This window comes from Pavona decussata, unplaced genomic scaffold, assembly GCF_977016875.1.
Source record: "Pavona decussata unplaced genomic scaffold, jaPavDecu1.1 SCAFFOLD_155, whole genome shotgun sequence".
Lineage (NCBI taxonomy): Eukaryota > Metazoa > Cnidaria > Anthozoa > Scleractinia > Agariciidae > Pavona > Pavona decussata.
This window is the reverse complement of record NW_028145567.1, coordinates 923137-945931: the sequence shown is the minus strand read 5'-3', so window position 1 is coordinate 945931 and position 22795 is coordinate 923137. Positions and strand designations below refer to the sequence as shown.

The following is a 22795-nucleotide window of genomic DNA, read 5'->3' as shown; positions in this document are numbered from 1 at the left end:
GTTGACTTTACGAAGCTAAAGGCAATTTTCAAGAGTCGGACAGATTGAACTTTGAAACTAAAGTGAATGAAAGGAAGAATCAGGAAGAAACAGGAAGAAAAAATATGCCACTGACGTCGGCTTTCTTAAAGTGGTATGTTAATGGTTATATTAAATATTGTAATTTGTTCTGACAGCACGTACTTGAGAAATAGTATTTGGCATTTCGGTGGATGTAAGTCGGCGGTTCCTTTATGAATTTAAATCAGCAAACAATCAAAATGAGCGAGTCAGGCTGTTGCGTTTAAAATGAACGGGTAGCAGGTAAATTTAGTGCAATTGCCATTCCTTGCGAAAGCATGTCTCGCCGAAAGTGGTGTTCAGTGGTTCGGCTTGCACTCACTAGTAAGTTACGTTTCCTGTTTTTGTTATTTTACGACATGTTACATTTTTTTCTTTAAAAAAAAAAAAAAAACACTAGTTTATCGGTTGCTTATAATTCAATACCTCCCTTACCTAAGAAAAAACTGAAAATTCCTTCAAAAAAATCAGTTCCTAACTCAAAGGCAATTCCCTTGAAGCGTTCACTGGTGTAAACTCACTGAATCTATTGCAAATTAAAACAGTGTTTCAACTATGTTCAATTGATCAAGTGATCACAGGTCGGTCGTTGGTTTGCAAGATAAATCCATTTTAGTGAATCCGGCAAAAATAATCGAAAATAGGTTTTTTAATGAAACTGGTAACAAATAATGAAATGAGACCGACAAATTTGAGCAAAATTCTATTTTTGACGAAAAGGGCGCAATATTTGCGAAGCCAATAAATCTTTTCCTCATACAAGCACCTGCCAAAGTCTAAGCTAACAATTTTAAGCAATTATTTATTCTCGCCAAAAATATTTTACGTGATATTTCCCTCGTTCCTTTCAATAATTCCAGTCCTAGTAGTCATAATGGATTGCAAGATTTATTTGAAGCACAGTCGACGAGATAATATCGCTCCCTATTAACTACGAACTACGTTACTCGACGATATGTAGTGAATAAATCTTGAAATTTAGTTTTGTTTGCTGAGAAAGATTTTTCCTTTTGGCAAAACTTTAATTCCTTGTTGAGGAAATAATTAAACATTCCTTGTGATTTATCTTTTCAACTTACAATTTTTTTTCACCAAAAGACAATTATAACGCCAAAATTCAAAAGATTACTTATATAAAGCCGAACTCTCAAAAATATTGTTACACTTTCAAAAACACTGCCCTTACCGAATCCGTATTGTGCAGGTACGTTTTATCAAGAAAATGTCACTTTTCGAGAATTGGCTGAACCAGAGGCACTTTTTAGAAAAAGGAGGTATCGTAAAAAACAGTTTGGGTCGTATTGTTGAAAATAAAGCGAAGTAATTTACTTTGCTGTGTTCAGTGAAGAACAAAGCGAAGCTTCGTTAATGTTTTACGACTTTATTCGAATGAAGAACTTATTTTAACATTCAATAACAAGTACAATCCAGGTATGTTAGTATGAGAGTGCTAACTATTGAGAAAAATTGCACAATATCCAGGATGCATTTAATCGTTTCTGGGTTTTAAATGGCCCTTGAACGTCACAATACAACAACAATATTACTTTACAACAATACTGTATTTACCCACGCTACATCTAGGAGTAATAAAAACTCGTTAAAACATGTGCGTGAAACGAAAAGCATCAAAAGGAAAAGAAATAATTTAAAAATTACTTAAATTTCTTAAATTTTAAATCTATCTAAAAACCTGCTTCTTCAAAAGACATTTAAAAGTAGAAATATCCTTGGCATTTCTAACTGATACGTACGGGTAAAGAATTCCAAAGTTTTGCGGCTAGAAATGAGAATGACTTATGGCGCCATTCTAGATTAAAATTGGGCAGCGTTAAAAGTGTCCCCGACCCTCTAAAATTATAATTTCATTATAAGTACCTTGGGGCTTCTTTATTAATACATTTATATACCAAAACTAGGGCCTAGAATTTTCTTTCTTCTAGCGTTCTTATATACCAGCCATATTTCATAAATGGTTGTATGGTGTATGCTTTCTATACCCTAAAATAGATCTAAGAATATAATTACTGGTATCTTCTAATTTTTTAATTTGACCTCTTCCAACTCCAAGTAATAGCGGACAACAATATGCTAAACGAGGCAAAATATATGCTTTATAAAGGCGGCACATTACGTCTAAAGGAATAAACCTGCGAATCCTCCGTAACGCATAGGCTTTGGCACACCCCTTTTTTATTAATTGTTCGAACACATGAGCGACAAAATTGAGCTTACGATCTAAATAAATGTAACACCAAGGATTTTAAGTGTATCATTAGCGTCCACGTCATTGTTCTCAATTGTTGCTTTCATTGAAAAGTACTTTTCTAATTCACTGAACGGAAACAAAAAAAAAACATTTTTCACCTTATTACATGTAGCATTTTCTTTTTTATTAAAACATTCGGAGTAATCCTAAGACGAGGTTTAAAACTGAGGAAACGTTGCACACCAAACACCGATTGTGGTTATTTTTAATAATGAGCTTCATATTGGGCTTATAGGACTTGGAGTTGCTTGTTGGCCAACAACAACAAATTGATGATAAATTGTTGGAAATACTGTCTTAATTCTACATTTTAGTTTAAAAAGTAGAAGTAACATTCAAGTGTACTAAAAAGTAGATATAATTATCGCCTATTTTCGATTTTAAATTTCCCGGGCGCCGCCATTTTGGATTTCATGACGTCATACGGTTGTCGCTATTGTCAGTAAGCAGAAGTTCTTTTGTGTGAAACAATTGAGCAACCGTATTACGAAATCCAAGATGGCGGCGCCCGGGAAATTTAAAATAAAAAATAGGCGATAATCAAATTCTGTTTTGTCCGACACAGAAATATTTTTTCCTTGTTTTCCAACGAAATTTGAAATGAGATTGTATTTTCAACAATTTAACGTTAATTTATTTTAAGAGTGGAGGTTTCCTTTAAGGCAAATTGAAGGGAACCTTGCTCGCAGGTTAGAATAAGAGGGGAGAATGTGTACTTCAGAAGTGCTGCTTTAAAGGGGCAATGTCACCTATTTGTAGTGGTACTTTGAATAGCAAAAAAACCATATTTGAATTGATGGGATTGTAAAATAATGGTTTGGTTCTGTTAGCAATAACCTTACTAGTCCACAGAGACTAGTATTGATTAAGTTTGGTTGCGAATGGCTAGGATGGAAATGGATTACAACTTGAAAAAGTTAGCCATTTTTTTCGAGGTCTTCTTTTGTACATGTATTTCAGAGAGATCACTAAAAAGTGATTACGACTAATACAACTAATACTGAACCGCACTGACTAAGCTTGAATCAGTACCGAGAGGCGTTTGCGCCGCATCCTCAAACAGCTGAGCCTGAGTGTTAAGTGGCTAGTTTAGAATCTCTTTTGAAGTTAACTAGAAGGAATCCGTACGTAATAGTAGGCAATTAATATGAGCAGACTTAGCCATGCAGTGCCAAGCGAAGCTGTTACGAGTCACAAAGTCCAGACTAAAACGAGCAACGGATAGATCAAGTAGTAATAAGGAAGATCATCTTAATATTTACAATTATCATCTTTTTATGTATCTAGATAATTTCACCTCTAAACATTACAAATATTCTTCCAGTGATCGCGGATAAGATAAGGGCCCATTGCTTGATTAGTGATGTCGTTCCACGCCCAGTAATATTCATTTTTAAAGAAGTACGTATTACCGTCATAATACCACCGGAATACACTGTCGATGTTGTTAGGTATACCAGGCCAAACGTCTGTGATTTGTTTAGGGTATCCAGAGGCAACTTTGTCATTCGTGTTATCGTACTTGTACACCTCGCTCCCTTTAAAGAAGTAACTGGTGTGATCACTCCAGGTAAACCCAGCATCAATTCCATTGGCTGGTAATCCAGGCCAATATGTCGAAATGCCTAGAGGGTAACCGGAATCAACTTTGCCGTCCTTATCGTTGTATCTGTAGTACTGATGTCCTTTGAAAAAATAGACATTCCAGTTGTGACCCCAGAGAAATATTTCGTCGATGTCGTCTGGAACACCTGGCCAATTTGAGGATATCTGCTTTGGGTAGCCACGGTCGCTTTTAATACCATAGTCGTTGAGGCGCCAGAAATTGGATGCGTCAAAAATGTAAGTTCTACCATCCTCCATCCATGATTCGATGGCAGTCACTTTTGGGGAACACTTACCTTCAAAGAGAATAAAAGAAGCCATTGAGCAAACATGATAAACGGACAGTAGCAAAAAGGAGGAATGAAACGGAAAGTTCAAGAAAGGAAACGAAACGAAAAAGAGATAAGAACATTAGAGAAAAGTAGAAAAAAGAAAAGAAAACAGTATTGAAGAAAGGAAACGGAAACGATAGAAAAGAAGGGGAAGGAAAAGGACAGGAAAAAAGAGCATTGACCAAAAGCAAGTGAAGAAGAAGAGAAGAAACACAAGGAATTAAAAGAGAAGAGCGCGCAACAGCCAGCAATACAGCCATCTCTATAATAACAATAATAATAATAATAATAATAATTGCATTTACATTTTCTGATCGTCAAGGTGAATAAGTAAGGATGAAAAATAGCATACCATAAATATCTTGGATTCCTCTGACATCATCATCACTCAGAATGACTCTGTTGTTTTGGTTGCTGTAAAATGCATTCATGATGGAGCCTGATACTTGAGAGTGCATGAGTCCCAGACTGTGCCCTATCATGTGTACCGCTACCGGCAACAACTGCTTGTGACTGTTACTGCTAACAGAAGAGGTAGTCCACGACTCATCGTCATCAAAGTGAATATCCCCTGATAGGACTGTGTTTGGGTAGAAAGCGTGGGCAAGAACCCTTCCTGCGCCATCAAAGTCGTCCGTGTCCCCATGATCCCCTAGTGGAGGAAATTGACAGTTTGGTTGGCTGTTGGCTACTAATACTTAAACAGTAATGAATGCACTATGGCCTCAGAGCACGGCACATACACTAACTTCTAGCTTCCATAACTCCATGTACAAAAACATTTCCAACAAAAAACTGATGAGGGAACAACCTCTCGCTGGAAAACTCTACTATGGTTGGAACGTGGCCTACAATATGAGACCCCCAATACCAGGCCCCGACATACCATATCAGGCCCTACATTTAAGTCTATTGTTTAGTCGTGCTACGATGAAAACTGAACTTGGGGGAGGAGGAGGAGGTAGAATTTCCCGCTCCCCTCAGTACTTAAAGGGCGATTTAGACGGTACGATTTTCTCTTACGACTGTCGCATGCGATTTCTAGAGCGCGCGCTGCTTGCGTCATGTAAAAATCGTACACAACTTTCACCACTCAACATTGCCTTTACCTACGATTGTCGTAGGATTTTAAAACATGTTTTAAAATCCTACGACATTTTTCGTGTTGTGTGCGTCTGTCGTAAGGATGTTGTAGGTTGATTTACACGACGCGATTCGTGTTGTAGGCATGGCGTAAGCGTGTCGCATGCGACAAATCGTAGGCAAAATCGTACCGTCTAAATCACCCTTTAGACACTTCCCCAGGTTGCGCTCGCCTTTACAAACCAGGAGTGCGGGAGCTCGATAGAAGCATACGAGTCTCGAAAATCCCACAGAAAAATAGGGTACTGTGAACAGTCTATTGCCCAGCTACCCGCTAAGTGTTTAATAATTAGATAAATTTTTTTGTGCGATATTTTCTGGGACAGCCTGCTACGAAAATGGCGTTTGCAGTGTACATTTGATCTGGATATCTCTAACCAATTGCCATTAGCTTAGTCGTGCTGTCATTGCGAATTTTTGGAAGTCGCTTCCATAACAAAATATTGGTCTTTGAATTCTTGTGACGCTGCACTCCAGTTATGTACTGTTGCAAGCCACCTGAAATGAATCCGTCGTCTGAAAATTTCGTCAGTTACGATGATTTGCCACCTCCGGCACACCAAGCTTAAAACCACAATGGCAGCATCTCCTTCACTGAACCAGACAAACTGAAAAATCTCTTCTAGAAGATCAAAATGTATCAATCACAGCAAGCAGCCGAAGTGTCGTAATCTACATCGCGAGACAAACGGTAATACACTGTATTATTTTTAACAACTTTCCAAGTCCCCAAAAGTCTGAATTAAGTTACACTCTGTTCTGTTATACAGTGGGATTAGCGGTTGCAGGTTGTTTCCAAATCGTGAGATTATACAACCCGCCAAAGGGTTCCCCTTCTCGTTTTAGTAAGTAATTTTTCAGATTGTTCTCAGACTACTCATGGCTTGGTCATTTGTTTCACGAGTGCTCGAGTAATAAGTTAAACGGTAAGAATGCAAAAAAGTTTATTGTGGGCGAAATATTTGACACGCAGAAGTTGATTTTCTCGTCATGAATGCCTGGTTCGTTCGCAGGTTGTGGGAATCAGAATTATACCGGGGGTATTTTATCTTGCTGAAAAATTAGTGGACTTAATGTAAAATTTCGGCAACAGTATTTATACCAAAGAAAATTAAAAGTTGCTCCGAGTGCATCCGTTCCTTAAGCTTTACTTGTACCAAGTTGCGGGTAACGTTGAATTTTTCGAACGCTACGTTTGCCTAATTTGTCCGTTCGTATTTTCCATTGCAATAAGTTCCAAACAAAAGAATTTTTCGAAAGAAACATCAAGTTTTTAATCACCTATGTTTAAAATTTGTCTTGATGGAAAGGAAAAACTACGTCAGAGATCAGTGTCAGAAAGCCAGATGGTTGTTAAAGGTGAATATTGGGAAACAAAACGGAAACACTATACTCTATTTATATTGAGTTGCTTTCTTTTACGCTTTGCTCAGGCAACATGAGGATTTAAGTTGAGCCGTACTTATACATGATAATATCGTCGGCAAAAGGCCAGATTGTCACCTTAGGTTAGAAGACCTTACAAAACACGATGATAAGACGTTACGGATAGATAGACCTCGTGCAACCTACCATCATCACTGAAAAGGAATAGAAACGAGGGAAAAGGATTTTTACCGGCAACCTGAGTCGCGAAGCTTGAAATAAAATTCTAAACATTCCCAAACACTGTTGCTTTTACAGGTGAAGAAAAATAAATTGAATTGTCGGTGGCAGAATGCCATTATTCTCTACAATTTCTTTCAGATTACTTTACTGAGATGTCCGGTAAGGCGTGGATTTTGGTGGCGTCATAGACAGCGTCCAACCGGATGCACTTATGAATTCATTACTTTCGAAAAAGCAAATGATTTCGTCTGAATTGAAATTGGCCTAGGCTTTCAAAATCCAACTGTTCGTGGTTCGTTCAAACTTATCGCCGAATGTACTCACAACCTTCCCACAACGGAACAAATCGTAACTGATACACCAAATGCGGCTGTCTTATTGATAGCCTTTTTTTTTAATCTTCTCTCATAAAAACTGGTCAACATTATAGCCATAAGAGATGTTCAATTGGCATGGCCAGCTTAGCTATTTAGTATAATTAGGCGTTCTGATTGATTTAACTGAAAAATGTGTTCCTTTAATTGCAGGAACATGGTACATTTTCTTAGTCAAATTGAGAACATTGTGATGTACTTCAGTCCGAACTGCAAGTTTGGAAGAACTCGAAGGTTTAAACCAATAGTTTGAAACAGCCGGGTTGGGACAAAAACAAATAGCATAGTCACGTTATATCAAAGTTAATCAAGATCAAATCAACCCGCTTATATCTGTCGCGGCACCACAAAATTCTGGAACCAAGCTGGGGAGGTCAGAGTGGCGGCGCCGGAGCCGGGTAAATGTGAGAAAAAAATTGGGGGAGAGGGAACATCTCCCCAGTTCACTTTTTTTCCTTCACTTACGCCTTCTACGCAGACCAAACTTATAAAGGGATTGTGACCCCCCTTCAAGAAAGAGCTACACTACTCTATCATAGGTCAGTTACTCCTTTAAGAGTACAGTCAACTCCATTTACTGCGAACACCTTCGGTATAGGGAGTTAGTGTCCGTAATAGCGAGAGTCCGTAATAACGGGAACTTAGTTCAGATAAACGTCTGAATCTATTTTTGCGGGAGATTTAGCTGCTGTCCGTATTATCGGGGTGTCTGTAATAGCGAAGTGTCCGCAAGGCGAGAGTTTACTGTATTATGTAAGCTTTTTCGACAGTTCACCTACATCCATCTTTGCAACTGGTTGGAGTAAAAGATACAGATATCTCACTTTCAAGAATAAATTACATTACCAAAATCACTAGATTTTCTTCGGATTTGTTTTCTTTTGGCAAGCTTTTGGTCATCATTATCTAAAGTGAACAGTCTCTTAAGTAGACACCTCTCTAAGGCGGATACCATCAGATAAGATGGCCTGGGCCGAATAATTCAATCGCTTGTCTGCCGTGAACGTGAGTGTCTTTTACGGCGCTCGTCGCTCTGTAAGGCAGACGAATACAGTTGGTCTCCTTGGAGAGAGGTGTGGCTCTACCTCAACCGACCACGCCGTTGCCGGAGGGTGTTGTTTAAAAAAAAAAACTGCGACAACGTTTGTTGCCGCCTTTTTCTTCATATCGATCAATGTCGCAAAACTACCGAAGTAACTTTCATGACGGTAAGTTTCCATCGCAAAGCGCCGCTTTCATAAAATTTCATAGAAATATTAAAGAGGAAATTGGGATCAGTGACAGGTCTGCAATGCTCGTAAATCGCCTTTTTTATGTCACTGGTTTCTAATAGGCTCGTCAGCAGTGGCGTGAGCAGAAAATATATTCTGTGGAAACGATTTACATTTGTGATGAACCTCTTACGGAACTTCTTACATTTGAAAACAAAACCGGTAATCTGATAGCCCTCCACGCAGACGTCCTTAGCGGTTCGTCACGCGTTTCCTCCCCCATGTTCTTGAGGGAGGAAACGCGTGACGAACCGCTTAGGACGTCTGCGTGGGAGGCTAGTAATCTGATTGATGTGAAATATTGTAAATAGTCTGGTGCAAACGGAAACAGCAAAAGATATCTGCGACAGAGATCAAAATTAAAAATGAACCATTTTAAAGATTTTTTCGGTTCATTAAAGGTGTTGATAGCAAGTGTTAATGCATGTCATGTGTAATCATTGAATGCCGAAAAAACCTCTGATCTGCGGGTCATCATAGAATTTGCGTTTTCTTTCCTGAATGATTTTTTTCGTATATTTCTAAGCCTTGCATAAAATTCATTCATATAGTTAACAGTGGCGGCAAACGGCACGTAATTTCAAATTAAAATAATTTCGTCTACATCTGGTTTAATCAACTATAAACAAGAATGTAGATAAATAAGAGAGTTTGACAAAGAACAGAAATTACAACCAAGTATCTATAAATTCTCACTCTTTCATACCTGTAGCAAACTTCACGGTAATGTCAACGCTGGCTGGTGGATCTACCCAACTGAACTGCAGTGGACTCACTTCTGCCCAGAGCCTGAATGCTTTTGTTAAAGTAGTTTTAGCTACATTCTGCGATAACTTAGAGCTCCAGCAATCAATATTCCATGTGATGGTGTTATGATGCCACTGAGACCCTTGCTTTACATAGCGACGGCGACGCACTTTTGCACGGTCAAGTTTGTTGAATTTCGCGGCAGCTTTTTGCCGGATGAGGCCACCAAGGCGACCTACCGTCTTTTGCTTGATTTCGACAGTCGGCAGTTTGCTCGTTTGTGAAACGTGGTCAACCCTGGAGGGAAAGAAAAACTTTCTGCGGAACTGTCCAGTTCTTTTATGCCTCTTAATAACTCCTATTCTGTCGATCTTGGATTGAAGTTCCTTTTCCACCACTGGCAGAAGCTTACTAAGCATTCCTTGTCTTGAAGAAATGTACTCTTGTGGTTTTTGAAGTTGCGAAATACGTGGGTATTTCTGAAAACAAATTCGAATTGAAACGCAGTGGATTAGTCAGTTTTTTGACACAACGTCAGTTTATCATGACCCAGATGTCACTCTGTTTTACGATCAGAATTATGACCGAAGCTCAACACGATACTTACAACAGATAGCTTCAGTCCAATGATTGCCGTTTGTCTGGAGGTGGCGGGCCTCGCATAAGATCCGCTAAACAGCGCCGTCAGTATAAATATCGTTTGATAAATTTCTAACTCCATGTTACAGTGTGTTTGCCTGTTTCACTATACTTTGCGCTTTCCAGGGTCGTTGGTTTGTACTATTGGCATCGTAGTTTCTGCAAATCTAATAAATGAATGGACTAACGTAAATACTAAAAGTGTTTTATTACGCGGGATACGCTGAGGGGCATCCCGTGTCTAAAAACGGGTAGATTTCTTTTTACGCGGGATGCTCTGAGGGTCATGCCGTGTCTAAAAACGGGTCGATTTCTTTTTCTTCGTCGTAGCCACAAATCTGCACATTAATTTATTAATTAAACTCTCCCCTCTCCTAGTAAGGATGTATTGTTCTGATTGTCTTCAACAAAAGCAGCCCAATCAAAATCCATTCTTGTCGCTTACATCGCGAGGGAGGGGACCCATTCACCCCTACCTGTGTGACGTCAATGCATCAATTGATTTATTCATAAAACCGGATTAAATTTGAGGCGCCATATTGTTAACATGTTTTTACTCAAGTGTGCCCATTTCAAAAGGAAATTTAATCATTATGAAGCGGTAAATTGAAAGAATAATTTCTAAGAAGCACTCGACATTTAAAACGGTGGAAATTGGAAAGTTCCTGGCGAGGGAACCGTGCCTTGTTTGACAGTTTTAGAATCACAATGCACAAAGGAAAGCTCACTGGTAAGCTTACGTTATCGTAATGGAATTTCCGAAATCTTAGGTACAACCATAAGTAGCGTAACACAAGCGAAACAACATAACGCGATCTTTGTGACTCAAAATATTCCAGAGAAGCTAACGTTATCGTAATGGAATTTCCGGTAAGACCCTTAATGGCGTAACACAGGGGAAACAACATAACGCGACCTTCGTGACTCAAACTATTCCATAAGCAAGGATAGGTTTATCAACTCTACGAAGCATACAATTGGAATAAATGAATCAGCTACAGCATCACGTAAAATGCCAGCATAAGCATCCTTTTTTTTTTCTTCGTCGTAGTCACAAATCTGCACATTAATTACGTGGGATGCCATGAGGGGCATACCGTGTCTAAAAACGGGTCGATTTCTTTTTTTTTTTTCTTCTTAGTAGCCACAAATCTGTACATTAATTTATTCATTAAACTCTACCCTCTCCTACTCGGGATCTATTGTTCTGATTGTCTTCAACAAAAGCAGGCCAATCAAAATCCATTCTTGTCGCTTATATCACGAGGGAGGGGACCCACTCACCCCCTACCTGTGTGACGTCAAAGCATCATTTGATTTATTTATTAAAACCGGATTAAATTTGTGGCGCCATATTGTTAACATGTTGGGGACTCAAGTGTGCCGTTTTCAAACGGAAATTTCACCGTTTTGAAACGGTAAATCAAAATAATAATCTCTAAGAAGCACTCGACATTTAATATGGTGGAAATTGGAGAGTTCCTGGCGAAGGAATCGTGGCAGTTGCTGGACAGTCTTAGACAACGATGGGAGACTGAAAAGAGGTCATTGAGAAGCTTACGTTATCGTCATGGAATTTCCGAAATTTCCGATGAAACCCTAAGTAGCGTAACACAAGGGAAACAACGTAACGCGATCTTCGTGACTCAAATTATTCCATTAGCATTGCAGGGATAGTTTTATAAATCTGCAAAGCATACAGTTCAAATAAATGATTCAGCCTCAGCTGTCTTGGAGCCACGATGGCAGACTGAAAAGAGGTCATTGAGAAGCTTACGTTTTCGTAAGAGAATTTCCGAAATTGGTGACTCAAACTATTCCATTAGCAAGGATAGTTTTTAATGAATCAGCCACAGCATCACGCGTAAATGCCAGTATAGGCATCTTGTTTATTCATTAAACTGTGTCCTCTACTAGTAGGGATGTATTTTTCAGATTGTCTTCAACAGAAGCGGCCCAATCAAATCCATATTTCACGAGGGAGGGGACCCACTCATCCTTATCTCTGTCACGTCAAAGGAAATAATCATTTGAAAGTTTGTTTTCGTTCAATGGCGGCCACATGTTTGAATTTAAGATTCTGATCTGTCATTTTCAGAAAGAAACTCAAAAACAAACCTTCACAAACAGATCAAATAATTTAACGCGAAGGAAGCCAGACCAGTTTAAGAGGGGTCATGACGTTATCACAGAGTAGACTGCGTCATAATTTCCGGTATGATTCCAATAACACAACGATAGGATATGACGCAGTCTCTCTGAATAAAAGCATTCAATTATTTCAATTTCGAAGGGAGTATAGTTTTTAAAAATCTGCGAGACATACAATGGGGCTACTTTAAGCATTCCGTGTAAATGCCATAAGGGGCATCTTATTTTTGAAATGTTGGGGGCAAAGGCTTTGTAGGATAAAAAACAATCAATTATCGCGACATTAAGTAAAGAAATGTCTTGTAAGCTATTAAGAAAACTTGTAACAGATTTGGTCCCGGAAAAAATTAAGGCAGAAAAAATATATTGTCCAGCCGATTCACCTGCCCCTCCTCAAAAAAATGTAAACATATAGTGAGTACGACAAACAATCATTTAATAAAATTGATCTTTCTTGACACTTTCAGGGTTCTATAACCACCGCTATAGATGGAATTGAATGGTAGAGGCTAGGAATTAATGGGCTATTCTGTGATGTACCAAGAACATCTACTTTTTGAAAATACAAAATCAAAGCTGTTTTCACAGCCGAAAACTCGACGCTATTTCCGCTTGGTTACCGAAAATTGTGGACGAAATATAAATGAACATCTAGTACTTTATGAATAAAAAATCCAAGCTGTTTTCACAGCGGGATCGAAACTCGGTGTTATTTCCGCTTGGTTACCGAAAATTGTGGACGAAATATAAATGCCTCAGGAGATGGTGCCGTTTGACATACCCAATCATTTCTCATGTAGTGACCGATGCATGTCAAATGTAATTATAATTAGAAACAACAATTCCCAGAAATTTTAGAATCGTGGTGGAAAAATAACTAAACAATTGAGGCAATTCGTGATAATCTCGCTTTCAAGCTTTCGCGTTTTCATTAATAAGCCCATATAGCCCTGTGTTTCGGATAAGGAACGCCATTCTGTCACTGTCAGTAACGCGCTCTTTCTTCGTATCCTGTTTGTACCTTTGGAAACATTACCTTTTCTTTTCCATAAAACTTGTTACTCAAGAACAGAGAGGTCATTAAAACCTCTTTGATTCCAGCCACTTTTTTTAATTGTGTGTAGTGCTTTGGAATTTTAAATGTCGACCATTTCGAGGGGATATTTGAGGGAGACATAATTGGACCATGCGATACCATACCATACCATAATGTTTCCTTATACACGCTTGCGGGGTTGTGTTAGGACTTAAAAATATATACAATTTTCGGATTCTTGATAATCATAGATCTACAATACCTTTTCACGACTCGGCCGCCAATTGGAACACAGACAATGGAAGGTGCTTGGTGAAAGAGATTGCTGATCGAATTTGAGAAATGTGGGTCTGGTTGAAGTACATTCGTCAGTGAAGTGACTGTCGGAAATTTATGGTGTAATGAACGCTCAGTGATTTATTGTGGTCCTACCGCATCATTACGTATTTCCGTTTTAATCAAAGAAGGACAATTATGCGTTAAGGTTTAGGTTATAATTATCCGTGTAACTGGCTTCAGCTATAGTCGTCTGGGCCGCTTAAATTAGCCTTATATCATCGGCATTTCGTTTCTAGTTTCGTCATAGTTTAGTATAAGTATCATTTGATTAAAAAATAAAGTATCAACTACTAAAGAAACAGCTGTTTCATGGAAGTATCATGGGTTTTTTTACCTCTTTTGTTAAAAATGGTGAAATAAGACCTTCACTTTGCTACAAAATAATCAACTTAATTCTTGACAGGAACAACTCGTACTCTGTTCTAACGCATTTTGGAAACAAAAATACGAAAACTTGAAAAACATTAGCCTAACATTTTTTCAAGTTTCAATCCATTCCGACCGACTCTGTCTCTGGCCAGGGGCACTAATCGACATTATTATATGGCAAGGTAGTCTTGAGAGGTAAATCCGCGCGTTCTGATTGGCTCTTTCTTGGTCGGGATTTTACTATAGGGACCGTTTCCATGGAAATGGTCATCAGTCGTGTATTTTTATGACAAGCGGCAAATTTGAAAATTTGCAGCTAAAACTGCGAAAAGAAAACCTGAAAATACTTTCATTCTTCGCAAAGAAACTACCCAAAAGACTGATTCCAACATAGACGAAGAAGAATATCATTTACAAAGCAAATTTTACTATCCCGAAGATCTAGAAACCTCTGAAGCAGGCATCTGCGAAAGCCGTGGAAGCCATCGAGGATTTTATAAACAAACAGAAAAGTGAAAACACAAAAGGAAGAAGTCTTCTGATATGAACACTCTACTCCGTTTTATTGAAGCTAATGGCTTGAATAGTCAACAATTGAAAGCCTACCTTCGTCCGAGCTTGATCACCTTTTGTCAATTTCTTTTTTTTTTTTTTTTATGAACGTACGCAGGAAAAATGGTGAATACGAGCCAGCAACATTTTCCAGTTTTCAGCGCAATATATACAGCGATACTTCTCTGAGAAGAAATATCCATTCAACATACTCAAGGACAATGAGTTTAAAAATCGAGAAGAGTTCTAGCTGCGAAGCTCAAGCCACTAGTTCGCGAGCACGACAGAAGAAACAAGCTGCAAGCCGCTCGGGCGATTGACGAAAACGAAGAAGATGCTCTTTTTGAGGCAGGAGAATTCTGCGACTCCAATCCAGTTGCACTCCAAAGAACTGTGTGGTGGTTTTTATCCCTACACTTGGGTTTCCGAGCCAGAGATGAGAGCGAAGAGGACAATTGACTTAATTAATGCTGCTTCTTTTAAAGTCGAAAATGATTTTCAAAGCAACCTTTTCTTGATCCGTACTTTGTGATGCGCTAGTAAATTTTCTGGGGTCGAAGAAACCCTTTTGTGAGTTTCAAAAACAAACCGCAGCTGTTAAGAATTTCGTCAAATTCCGCTACAAATCGTTCTTGAAGTCTTTTCTATAAACATGTAAACGTTCAGTAAATTTGTTTTCATGTTATCCTCGTGGTACCGTAGCTTCTTCTTTTTGGGTTGCTCGCGTCATCAAAAACATGTCACGACGGAAACCCTTTGAATTCAAGTGACCGGAAGTGCCTTTTTTAAAATAAACAAGTTTGCTCCGAGTGCCATATAATAAACTACTTACTAACCTAGCTTGCTCGAGCCGTACTGCCACGACCTCGGGCCAATATTCCCCAGTACGGCCCTCGCGCTCGGTTAGTAAGAGGTTAGTTTTATTGCACGGGGGTGATAATTTATAGCAAAACTAGACATTTATTTTTTGTTTCTGTTGTCAGACAAACATTTTTGGGTTTTAAAATGACATCAAATTTTCGTGATACTTCCCCTTTAACTTATACTAAACTACCACGCGGAGCCGTAATGCTCGCAAGAAGAGCTGTTTCTTTAGTAGTTGAACCTTTATTTTTTAATCAAATTTCAGTTTACTGCTAAGCAACGATTATTGTGATTGGTGTCAAGGGAATAGATCAAGTTGTCCTATTCCACATCAGGATGCTTTATTTCGTCAAGCCCGTAAAGTAGTCCTATTTAAGTCGTTTTCACCGGCTCACGACACCTCCAGAGTTTTTCGAAAGTTGCCCGCCGTCCCATATGGAAATGTCAAAGCCGGTTATTATGTCTCCAAGCCCATCAGAAGCCTCAAGTTTGATTAGCAAAATCTTTGGCCATATACCTTCAGTTTGAAAAGATTCGATATTTCAAAGGATATATGGACCTGTCATCGTGTTCCCTTCCAGAAACTGTAAAACACCCAACATTTGCCGTAATTCAAAATGGCGACCAATTCACGTCAAATAAAGGCCTCATTGCCGCAAACAGTCAGTTGTAAATTTAAAATTAGAGAAAAAAAAAAGAAAACAAGTTTGGTGAGAAGTCTCAAGTTATTTGAAGTATACTGTATAGAGAAATGCGATTTCCATTGTTGGAAAGGAAACTAGAAGGTGCATAACTTAAATATAACAAGCATTCAGTCCAGTGGTGGTTGGACACGGTCCGCAAAGCATGCTGGGGCAAGTTGTCGGTTCAAACTCAGTTGAAACAAACCTTCGTGCTCTGCGGATTTCAAGGAATGACAAATCTTCACTTCAAAAAGGCAGAAAGTCGGTTAATTCGGCAATTTATTCGAAACGCTGTCTCCGGTTACCGTTAGTGCACATCGACTGACTAATTTAATGCTCAAAATGTTGGTTTTACACGGCGATCCTAGCGATCGATCGATCGAAAGCCGGTACAGCTGAAACTGCTCCATTTAATTACCACTTCCATACAGTTGCAAAACCAATTCTGTCGTCCTTCTATGAAATCGTACCCTTTTGAATTATAATGTACCATCACGCGCTCGAAAATCTGGCATTGTAATATTCAGAGTTCATGGATAAACGGTGAGTTATGGCGGGCCATCGCGTTCAAAAGCAGCTATCATGATATCTCTATGATATCTCGAGATATCTCTCATTATCATGATATCTTGATATCTTTACAAAACGATTTCTTCGTTTCGTAACTTCCTGAGAGATATCATGATAATATGATATCTCAAGATATCATTACAGCATGCTATCCGGAGAGATATCATTTCCGGAGAGATATCATGACGTAAAGATATTTTGCCAAATAAGAACCTGGTCTGTCATCGCATTTTGTAAGTGGAGGTCTGTAGCACTGTCTACCCTTCATGTGAACGTACTCTCTGACTTACTTTCCTCCATCCTGGCTCAGCAGAATACTATCGGTATCCCTTATTTAATCTAAAAGAATATATAGTCTAGAGTACTGAAAAGGCTCACTGGAATAGTCGCATTGCTATTAGTTGCGAGTTGCAGTTGCAGACTCTCAAGTGCAACCGCAACGGCCAAAATTCAGACAGGTTACGATGAATCTTAAATTATCTGTAATTAACTAGATGAGACTAATCAATGCAGTAAAATTATCGTTTCTGTTCAAGACTATTGTCACTTTCATGCGCTTCCATAGTAGACAGGAACACCCGCAGGAACACCGCGAATATATTATAACTGCATTGTGCTCTCTCGAAAAAGTATGAGAATGCGTAGGCACGTAGCCACGTAGCTGCGTAGCCACGTAGCCACGTAGCCGCGTAGCCACGTAGCCACGTAGCTGCGTAGCCGCGTAGCCGCGTAGCCGCGTAGCTGCGTAGCCACGAAGCTACATGAGGGAGAGGGGGTGGTATTTACCACTGTTTCTGCGTAGCCGCGTATCCACTCGTTTCAGGGTCACTTTTGGAGTGGCGGGGTATTCCCTAGTTACTCCAGTACCTCTCCCCCCCCCCCCCCCTCCCCCGGGCCATAATATCACAATTGTCCGTTCACGCAAAAAATCCATACCTGTTTTCAGATTTCGCCACTGTAATCTGCACACGTTTTAAGCCACCCTATCTAGGAATACAGCCGGCCGGCCGAGTTTCGATCGGTAAATAGTGGATAATTAATTTCACCGAACTAGAAAACGGCCGAAAAAGTGTGCCTATATACCGAACAAGATAATGCCGTAATTCGTGAATATAATAATTCCCTTATCTCGGTTAGTTTAGAGCATGCAAATTTAATTCATTGGAAGTGTCAGTTTTGCTCTACAATTGTTCCACAGTGTTTCAGTTACTCTTTCCTTTCTTTCTGGATTCCCCGGAATAAGCTGACACTTATCTCTGCAACAGGATAACAACTTATAGCAATGCGACTATTCCATTAAGCCTTGTCAATACTCTAGACTATATATTCTTTTAGATTAAATAAGGGATACCGATAGTATTCTGCTGAGCCAGGATGGAGGAAAATAAGTCAGAGAGTACGTTCACATGAAGGGTAGACAGTGCTACAGACCTCCAATTACAAAATACGATGACAGACCAGGATCTTATTTGGCAAAATATCGTTACGTCATGATATCTCTCCGGATATCATGCTGTAATGATATCTTGAGATATCATATTATCATGATATCTCTCAGGAAGTTACGAAACGAAGAAATCGTTTTGTAAAGATATCAAGATATCATGATAATGAGAGATATCTCGAGATATCATAGAGATATCATGATAGCTGCTTTTGAACGCGATGGCCCGCCATACCGGGTGCGATGGGGTGCGATGCCTTAAAATCCAACAGTTACTCTCCATAAAACAAATGGTGTAATTCTTTTCTTGGAACCCTGAAGATATAGCGTCAAAAAGCAAACGCGTTCATTAATCATTGCACGTGGAGAAAATCCGCCATATTGGACAGCTTGCGAGGAAGTCGAATATTGACGACAATAACCAAGGAAATTATGAGAAAATACAATCACTGGTCACCTACATACCTCGTCACTTGTTGAATCCTTTCATTTGGAAGAAAAGCCGTCTTCAAAGACGAAGGAACCGATTCGCGTGAAGATCCCTCCTAAAAACCCTGGTGCAAGAATACGGTGATGTGATTGGCCAATTACTGCTACCATTATGCTTTTCGGACCATGTCTAACCAGCAGTGTATTCAGTCGAGACATTTCCTCTTCCCCTTTCCACGAACAGTTTCGTTCCTCCATTCTACCAGATGTGTCAAGTTCTGGTTCTCGTGTGACATGTTTGAGACTTATTGTGGTTATCTGCCACACAGTGTTCGGTTTTTTCAGCTCAGTCGTCGTTTGATATCAAGAGTTTGTACAGCGAGCGACTCGTGCGTGAGGGCCGAACGAATGTCAGACGTGTTTAAGACGTTTAACCACGCAGGAGATCAAATGCGAGACGAACAATTTCAGAGGATCGTAATAGTTTTAAGTTCTATTCGATTATAGCTTTCATTTGTAGAACAAGTTCTATCTGACTGCCAAAGAGTATTTTAAGCCTTTGCTCCGTATCATGCCATCGCCATCGTCGCCACTTGTCATTTTTATTTTCAGTTTTATTCGCCCCATTCTATATACAATCAATAGGTTTTCTACATTATACATATATATGGTTGGCAGGAGATCCCAGCAAGTTTTTGCAAACTTTTCTTTAGGGGATCCCCTAACTGTCAAATATATATACGTACCTAATTAATATTAAGATTATAGTAAGATTATAGTAGTAAAAGATTGTGATGGCGATGTCGGTAATTTAAATTTTATGTGCTGATGTCTGAGCAATAGATCTGCTTCACTTTCCGCTTAAATGAAATGTAGGATTTAGCATCTTTAGCCTCATCAGGGAGATTATTCCATAAATAATACACACAAATACCGTTGGTCCATATTTTCAAAGCTAGCCGTAGCCCCTGGGCTGTAGCCTACTACACAAATAGAATATGGTGTAAATCGTAAATGATGCACTTACTTACTCGTAACAACTGTCGAACTGTTGCGTGCTCCTTATTCTCGCAAGCTAGCTAGATCTCTACCCGTCTTACTCGTCTTTTTCTTCTTCTTCTTCTTCTTCTTCTTCTTCTTCTTCTTCTTCTTCTTGTAAGTGTAATATGTGTGCAAGCGAAGCGTTATCTGATCTTCTCATATGACACATTGAATAGCGTGCAGACCAAAACCCTACTCTTACGTTAACACACTCTAAGGTCAACTACTTGATGGTTTCAGTGATCAGGTTTTTCCAAGAATCATCTTTACTTTGTTAAACAGGAGTTTGGGTTATGTTAAACAAATCGTCGTACATTGTGAAAGTTCTGTAATACTGAGCTATGAGATCATGATTTACAAGCCATGTGAAATACACGCTGGTTCCTTGACGTTTACGATCTATTCGCATTGGGAATATAAGGGGGAACCCAATAAGTAAATAGCGGATAGTGGAGTATATTTATAGATTTTACCGCCAATCAATAAACAATACTTCCAAACGTTGAAAGGTCGGTTAACTTGCAACGTTTTCAATGAATTGAAAGAGTTCCCTGCTAGCAAAGTGTCCTTTAGAGATTGAAAATATAGCTTTAAAGGAGACACTGTAGGAAATTCAAATTCAAATTCTCTTTGATTTTCCTTATTACTAGATCTACTGCACGTGACAGTAAAACATATAAATCAACGCCTCTCACTAATGATCATGCCACCAGCAAAAGATTAAATCGTGACAAATGCGCCCTGGGAGTATTGCATCATAGAATGAGCCTTTGTCGCCTGCGTTTTTTTTAAGGCTAAGTTTAAAGTTCTTGAAAGGTACCATATGTCGGTTATGGACAAGAGATAAATACCTCTGGACGGGTTATTGCTTTGCATCCTCTCTCCTTATTTTCCTTTACATAAAGCGCAGAGGTCATCAAAAGCTCTTTTCTGCAACCATTTCTTTTAATTTTATGCAGCGTTTTGTAATTCCAATTGTTGATCACTTCGAGTAATCTATTTTATTCACTTTCTATTAAAAGCAGACGAACTGGTTCGCTTTCCTTATTCTCGTAAGTTGCCTCTGTTTACTACTCAAAGAAAAGAAAAACGAAAGTATACAAAATGAAAGTGAAGCACTATCTGATCCTCTCATTTGACGGATCGCGTGCAGAAGAACACAGAACCAGTTCTCTGAGGTCAACTACTTGACGGCTTCAGATATTCCAAGAGTCCTCTGTGCTATGTTTAACAGAAGTTAATCTGCTTTAACTAAACATTGTGATTGGTGCTCATGTACTGAGCTATTGGGTCCTGGATAACGAAATATTTGTCTTGGTGTACTGGAGAAATGCGCGCTTTAAAGATCATACGTATTTGTTTAGAGCCATTACCGTCAATAAACGAACAATATTTCGAATCATTCCCTATATGAACGTAACTTCTCTTTATTGGAAAAAGGAGAATCTGCAAGCTGAGAAATTAAACAAAATGAAGTTTACTTGATCGATCAATTCAACCGCGCGCGAAACTGAGCAGGGAATTCCAAACGCACCAAAGAAATTTTATAATCTACACCAACACCATTTTTTTCGTTTTACCAATTGAACAACCTGAGATACCACCAGAATGTGAGAGTGTGTTTAATTTATTAGGGAGGGTAAATGATATTTTTAGTAATTGGCAAAGGTTAAGTAAGATAAAAGATCAAGCGTTTCGGCAGAAAGTAAAGGAATATCTTTCAAATTATTGGAATATTTTATAACAGCTTTAATCCGTTAAAATTAGAGAAAAAAGAAAAAAATGCCCAGCCGCTCCCCGCCCCCCGTCCCCTTATAAAAACATACAGTTATGAAAGGGGTTGTTGTTAAGAAGGAAATTCTAGACCCACCAGCAATCTTTCAGCGATTTTTCTTGACGGTGAAACAATTTACGACAATCTCACTTGTTAAATTTTTGCTTTTTCCTTGAGAAGCCCTCACAGTCTTGCGTTTCGGATAAGGAGCGCTATTCCGTTACTCTAAGTAACGAGTTCTTTCTTTGTATCCTGTTTTGTACCTTTGAAAACATTACCTTTTCCTTTGCATAAAGGTTGTTACTCAAGCAAAGAGAGCCACGGTTTTCAAGACCTCATTGATTCCAGACACTCTTTTTAATTGTGTGTTACGTTTTGTAATTTCAGGGATCGACCACTTCGAGGCCGCGGGGGTGTTTGAGGAATACACAATTGCACCATGCCATACAATTACATACCATCATAGCATAATGTTTATTTGTACAACAGCTTTTGGGATCGTGTTAGAACTTTGAAACAATTATACCATCTTTACTGATCGAATTTGAAAAGTGTGGGTCTGGTTGAAACACAGTGAAATGACTGCAAGAAATTTATGGAAAAGTCTTATCCCGAGTCTAATCCGGTTGATTATGTTCCCTCGCCTATCTTGAGGTCTCAAGTTTGATCAGCAAAATGTTTGGCCATATATCTTCAGTTTGCAAAGATTTGTATTTAAGTTCCATTAGATTATAGCTCACGTTTGTGGAACACCTCTCTGCCGAAGAGTATTTTTAAGCCCCTGCTCCATATCATGCCATGAAATACGGTGACATCGCTATCGTCGCCAGTGTGCTGGTACAAATACCGTTTGTCCATATTTTTAAGGCTAGGGGCCGTAGCCTACTATACAAATAGAATATGTTGTCAAACTTATATGATGAGTACTTACTTTCTTGTAACATCTATAGAACTGTTGCGCCCTCCTTACTCTCGCAAGCTACCTAGATCATAAGCCGTCTCCTTCTTCTTGTAAGTGTAATATGCAAACGAAACGTCATTTGATCTAGCTTCTCACATAAAGCATTCAATAGCGTGCAGACCAACACATAACTGTAATGTAAACTCTCAAAGGTCGACCACTAGTTCAGCGATCAGGTTTACTCCAAGAAACCTCTTTGCTTTATTACGCGGGAAACCTTAAGGGGCATACCGTGTCTAAAAATGAGCTCCGTTTCTTTTTTCTTTTATTTTTACGCGGGATGCCCTGAAGGGGCATACCGTGTCTAAAAACGGGTCGATTTCTTTTTTTTTTTCCCTCCTCGTACCCACAAACCTGTACATCAATTTATTTATTAAACCCTCCCCTCTCCTACTCGGGATGTATTGTTCTGATTGTCTTTAACAGAAGCAGGCCAATCAAAATCCATTCTTGTCGCTTATATCGCTAGGGAGGGGACCCACTCACCGATACCTGTGTGACGTCAACGCATCATTTGATTTCTTCATTAAAACT

The 22795-nt window shown here is 39.1% G+C and overlaps 1 protein-coding gene across 4 annotated transcripts; it reads right to left on the bottom strand.

Annotated features, from left to right (window-relative positions):
• Positions 1 to 441: 441 nt before the first annotated feature.
• LOC146465753 (matrix metalloproteinase-16-like) lies at positions 442 to 22580 on the bottom strand. 4 transcript variants are annotated; one of them, XM_085128213.1, is made up of 5 exons: positions 22232 to 22580; positions 10017 to 10215; positions 9369 to 9888; positions 4619 to 4918; positions 442 to 4230 (listed from the first exon to the last, which is right to left on the bottom strand). In XM_085128213.1, exons 2-5 carry the CDS (start codon positions 10128 to 10130, stop codon positions 3629 to 3631), a joined length of 1536 nt encoding a protein of 511 aa, XP_084984339.1. In that variant the 5' UTR covers positions 10131 to 10215; positions 22232 to 22580; the 3' UTR covers positions 442 to 3628. The 4 variants fall into 4 exon arrangements, with proteins under 4 accessions (XP_084984339.1, XP_084984340.1, XP_084984342.1 ...); XM_085128214.1 differs by lacking the exon at positions 22232 to 22580 and adding an exon at positions 19513 to 20265; XM_085128216.1 differs by lacking the exon at positions 22232 to 22580 and adding an exon at positions 19517 to 20265.
• Positions 22581 to 22795: the final 215 nt, after the last annotated feature.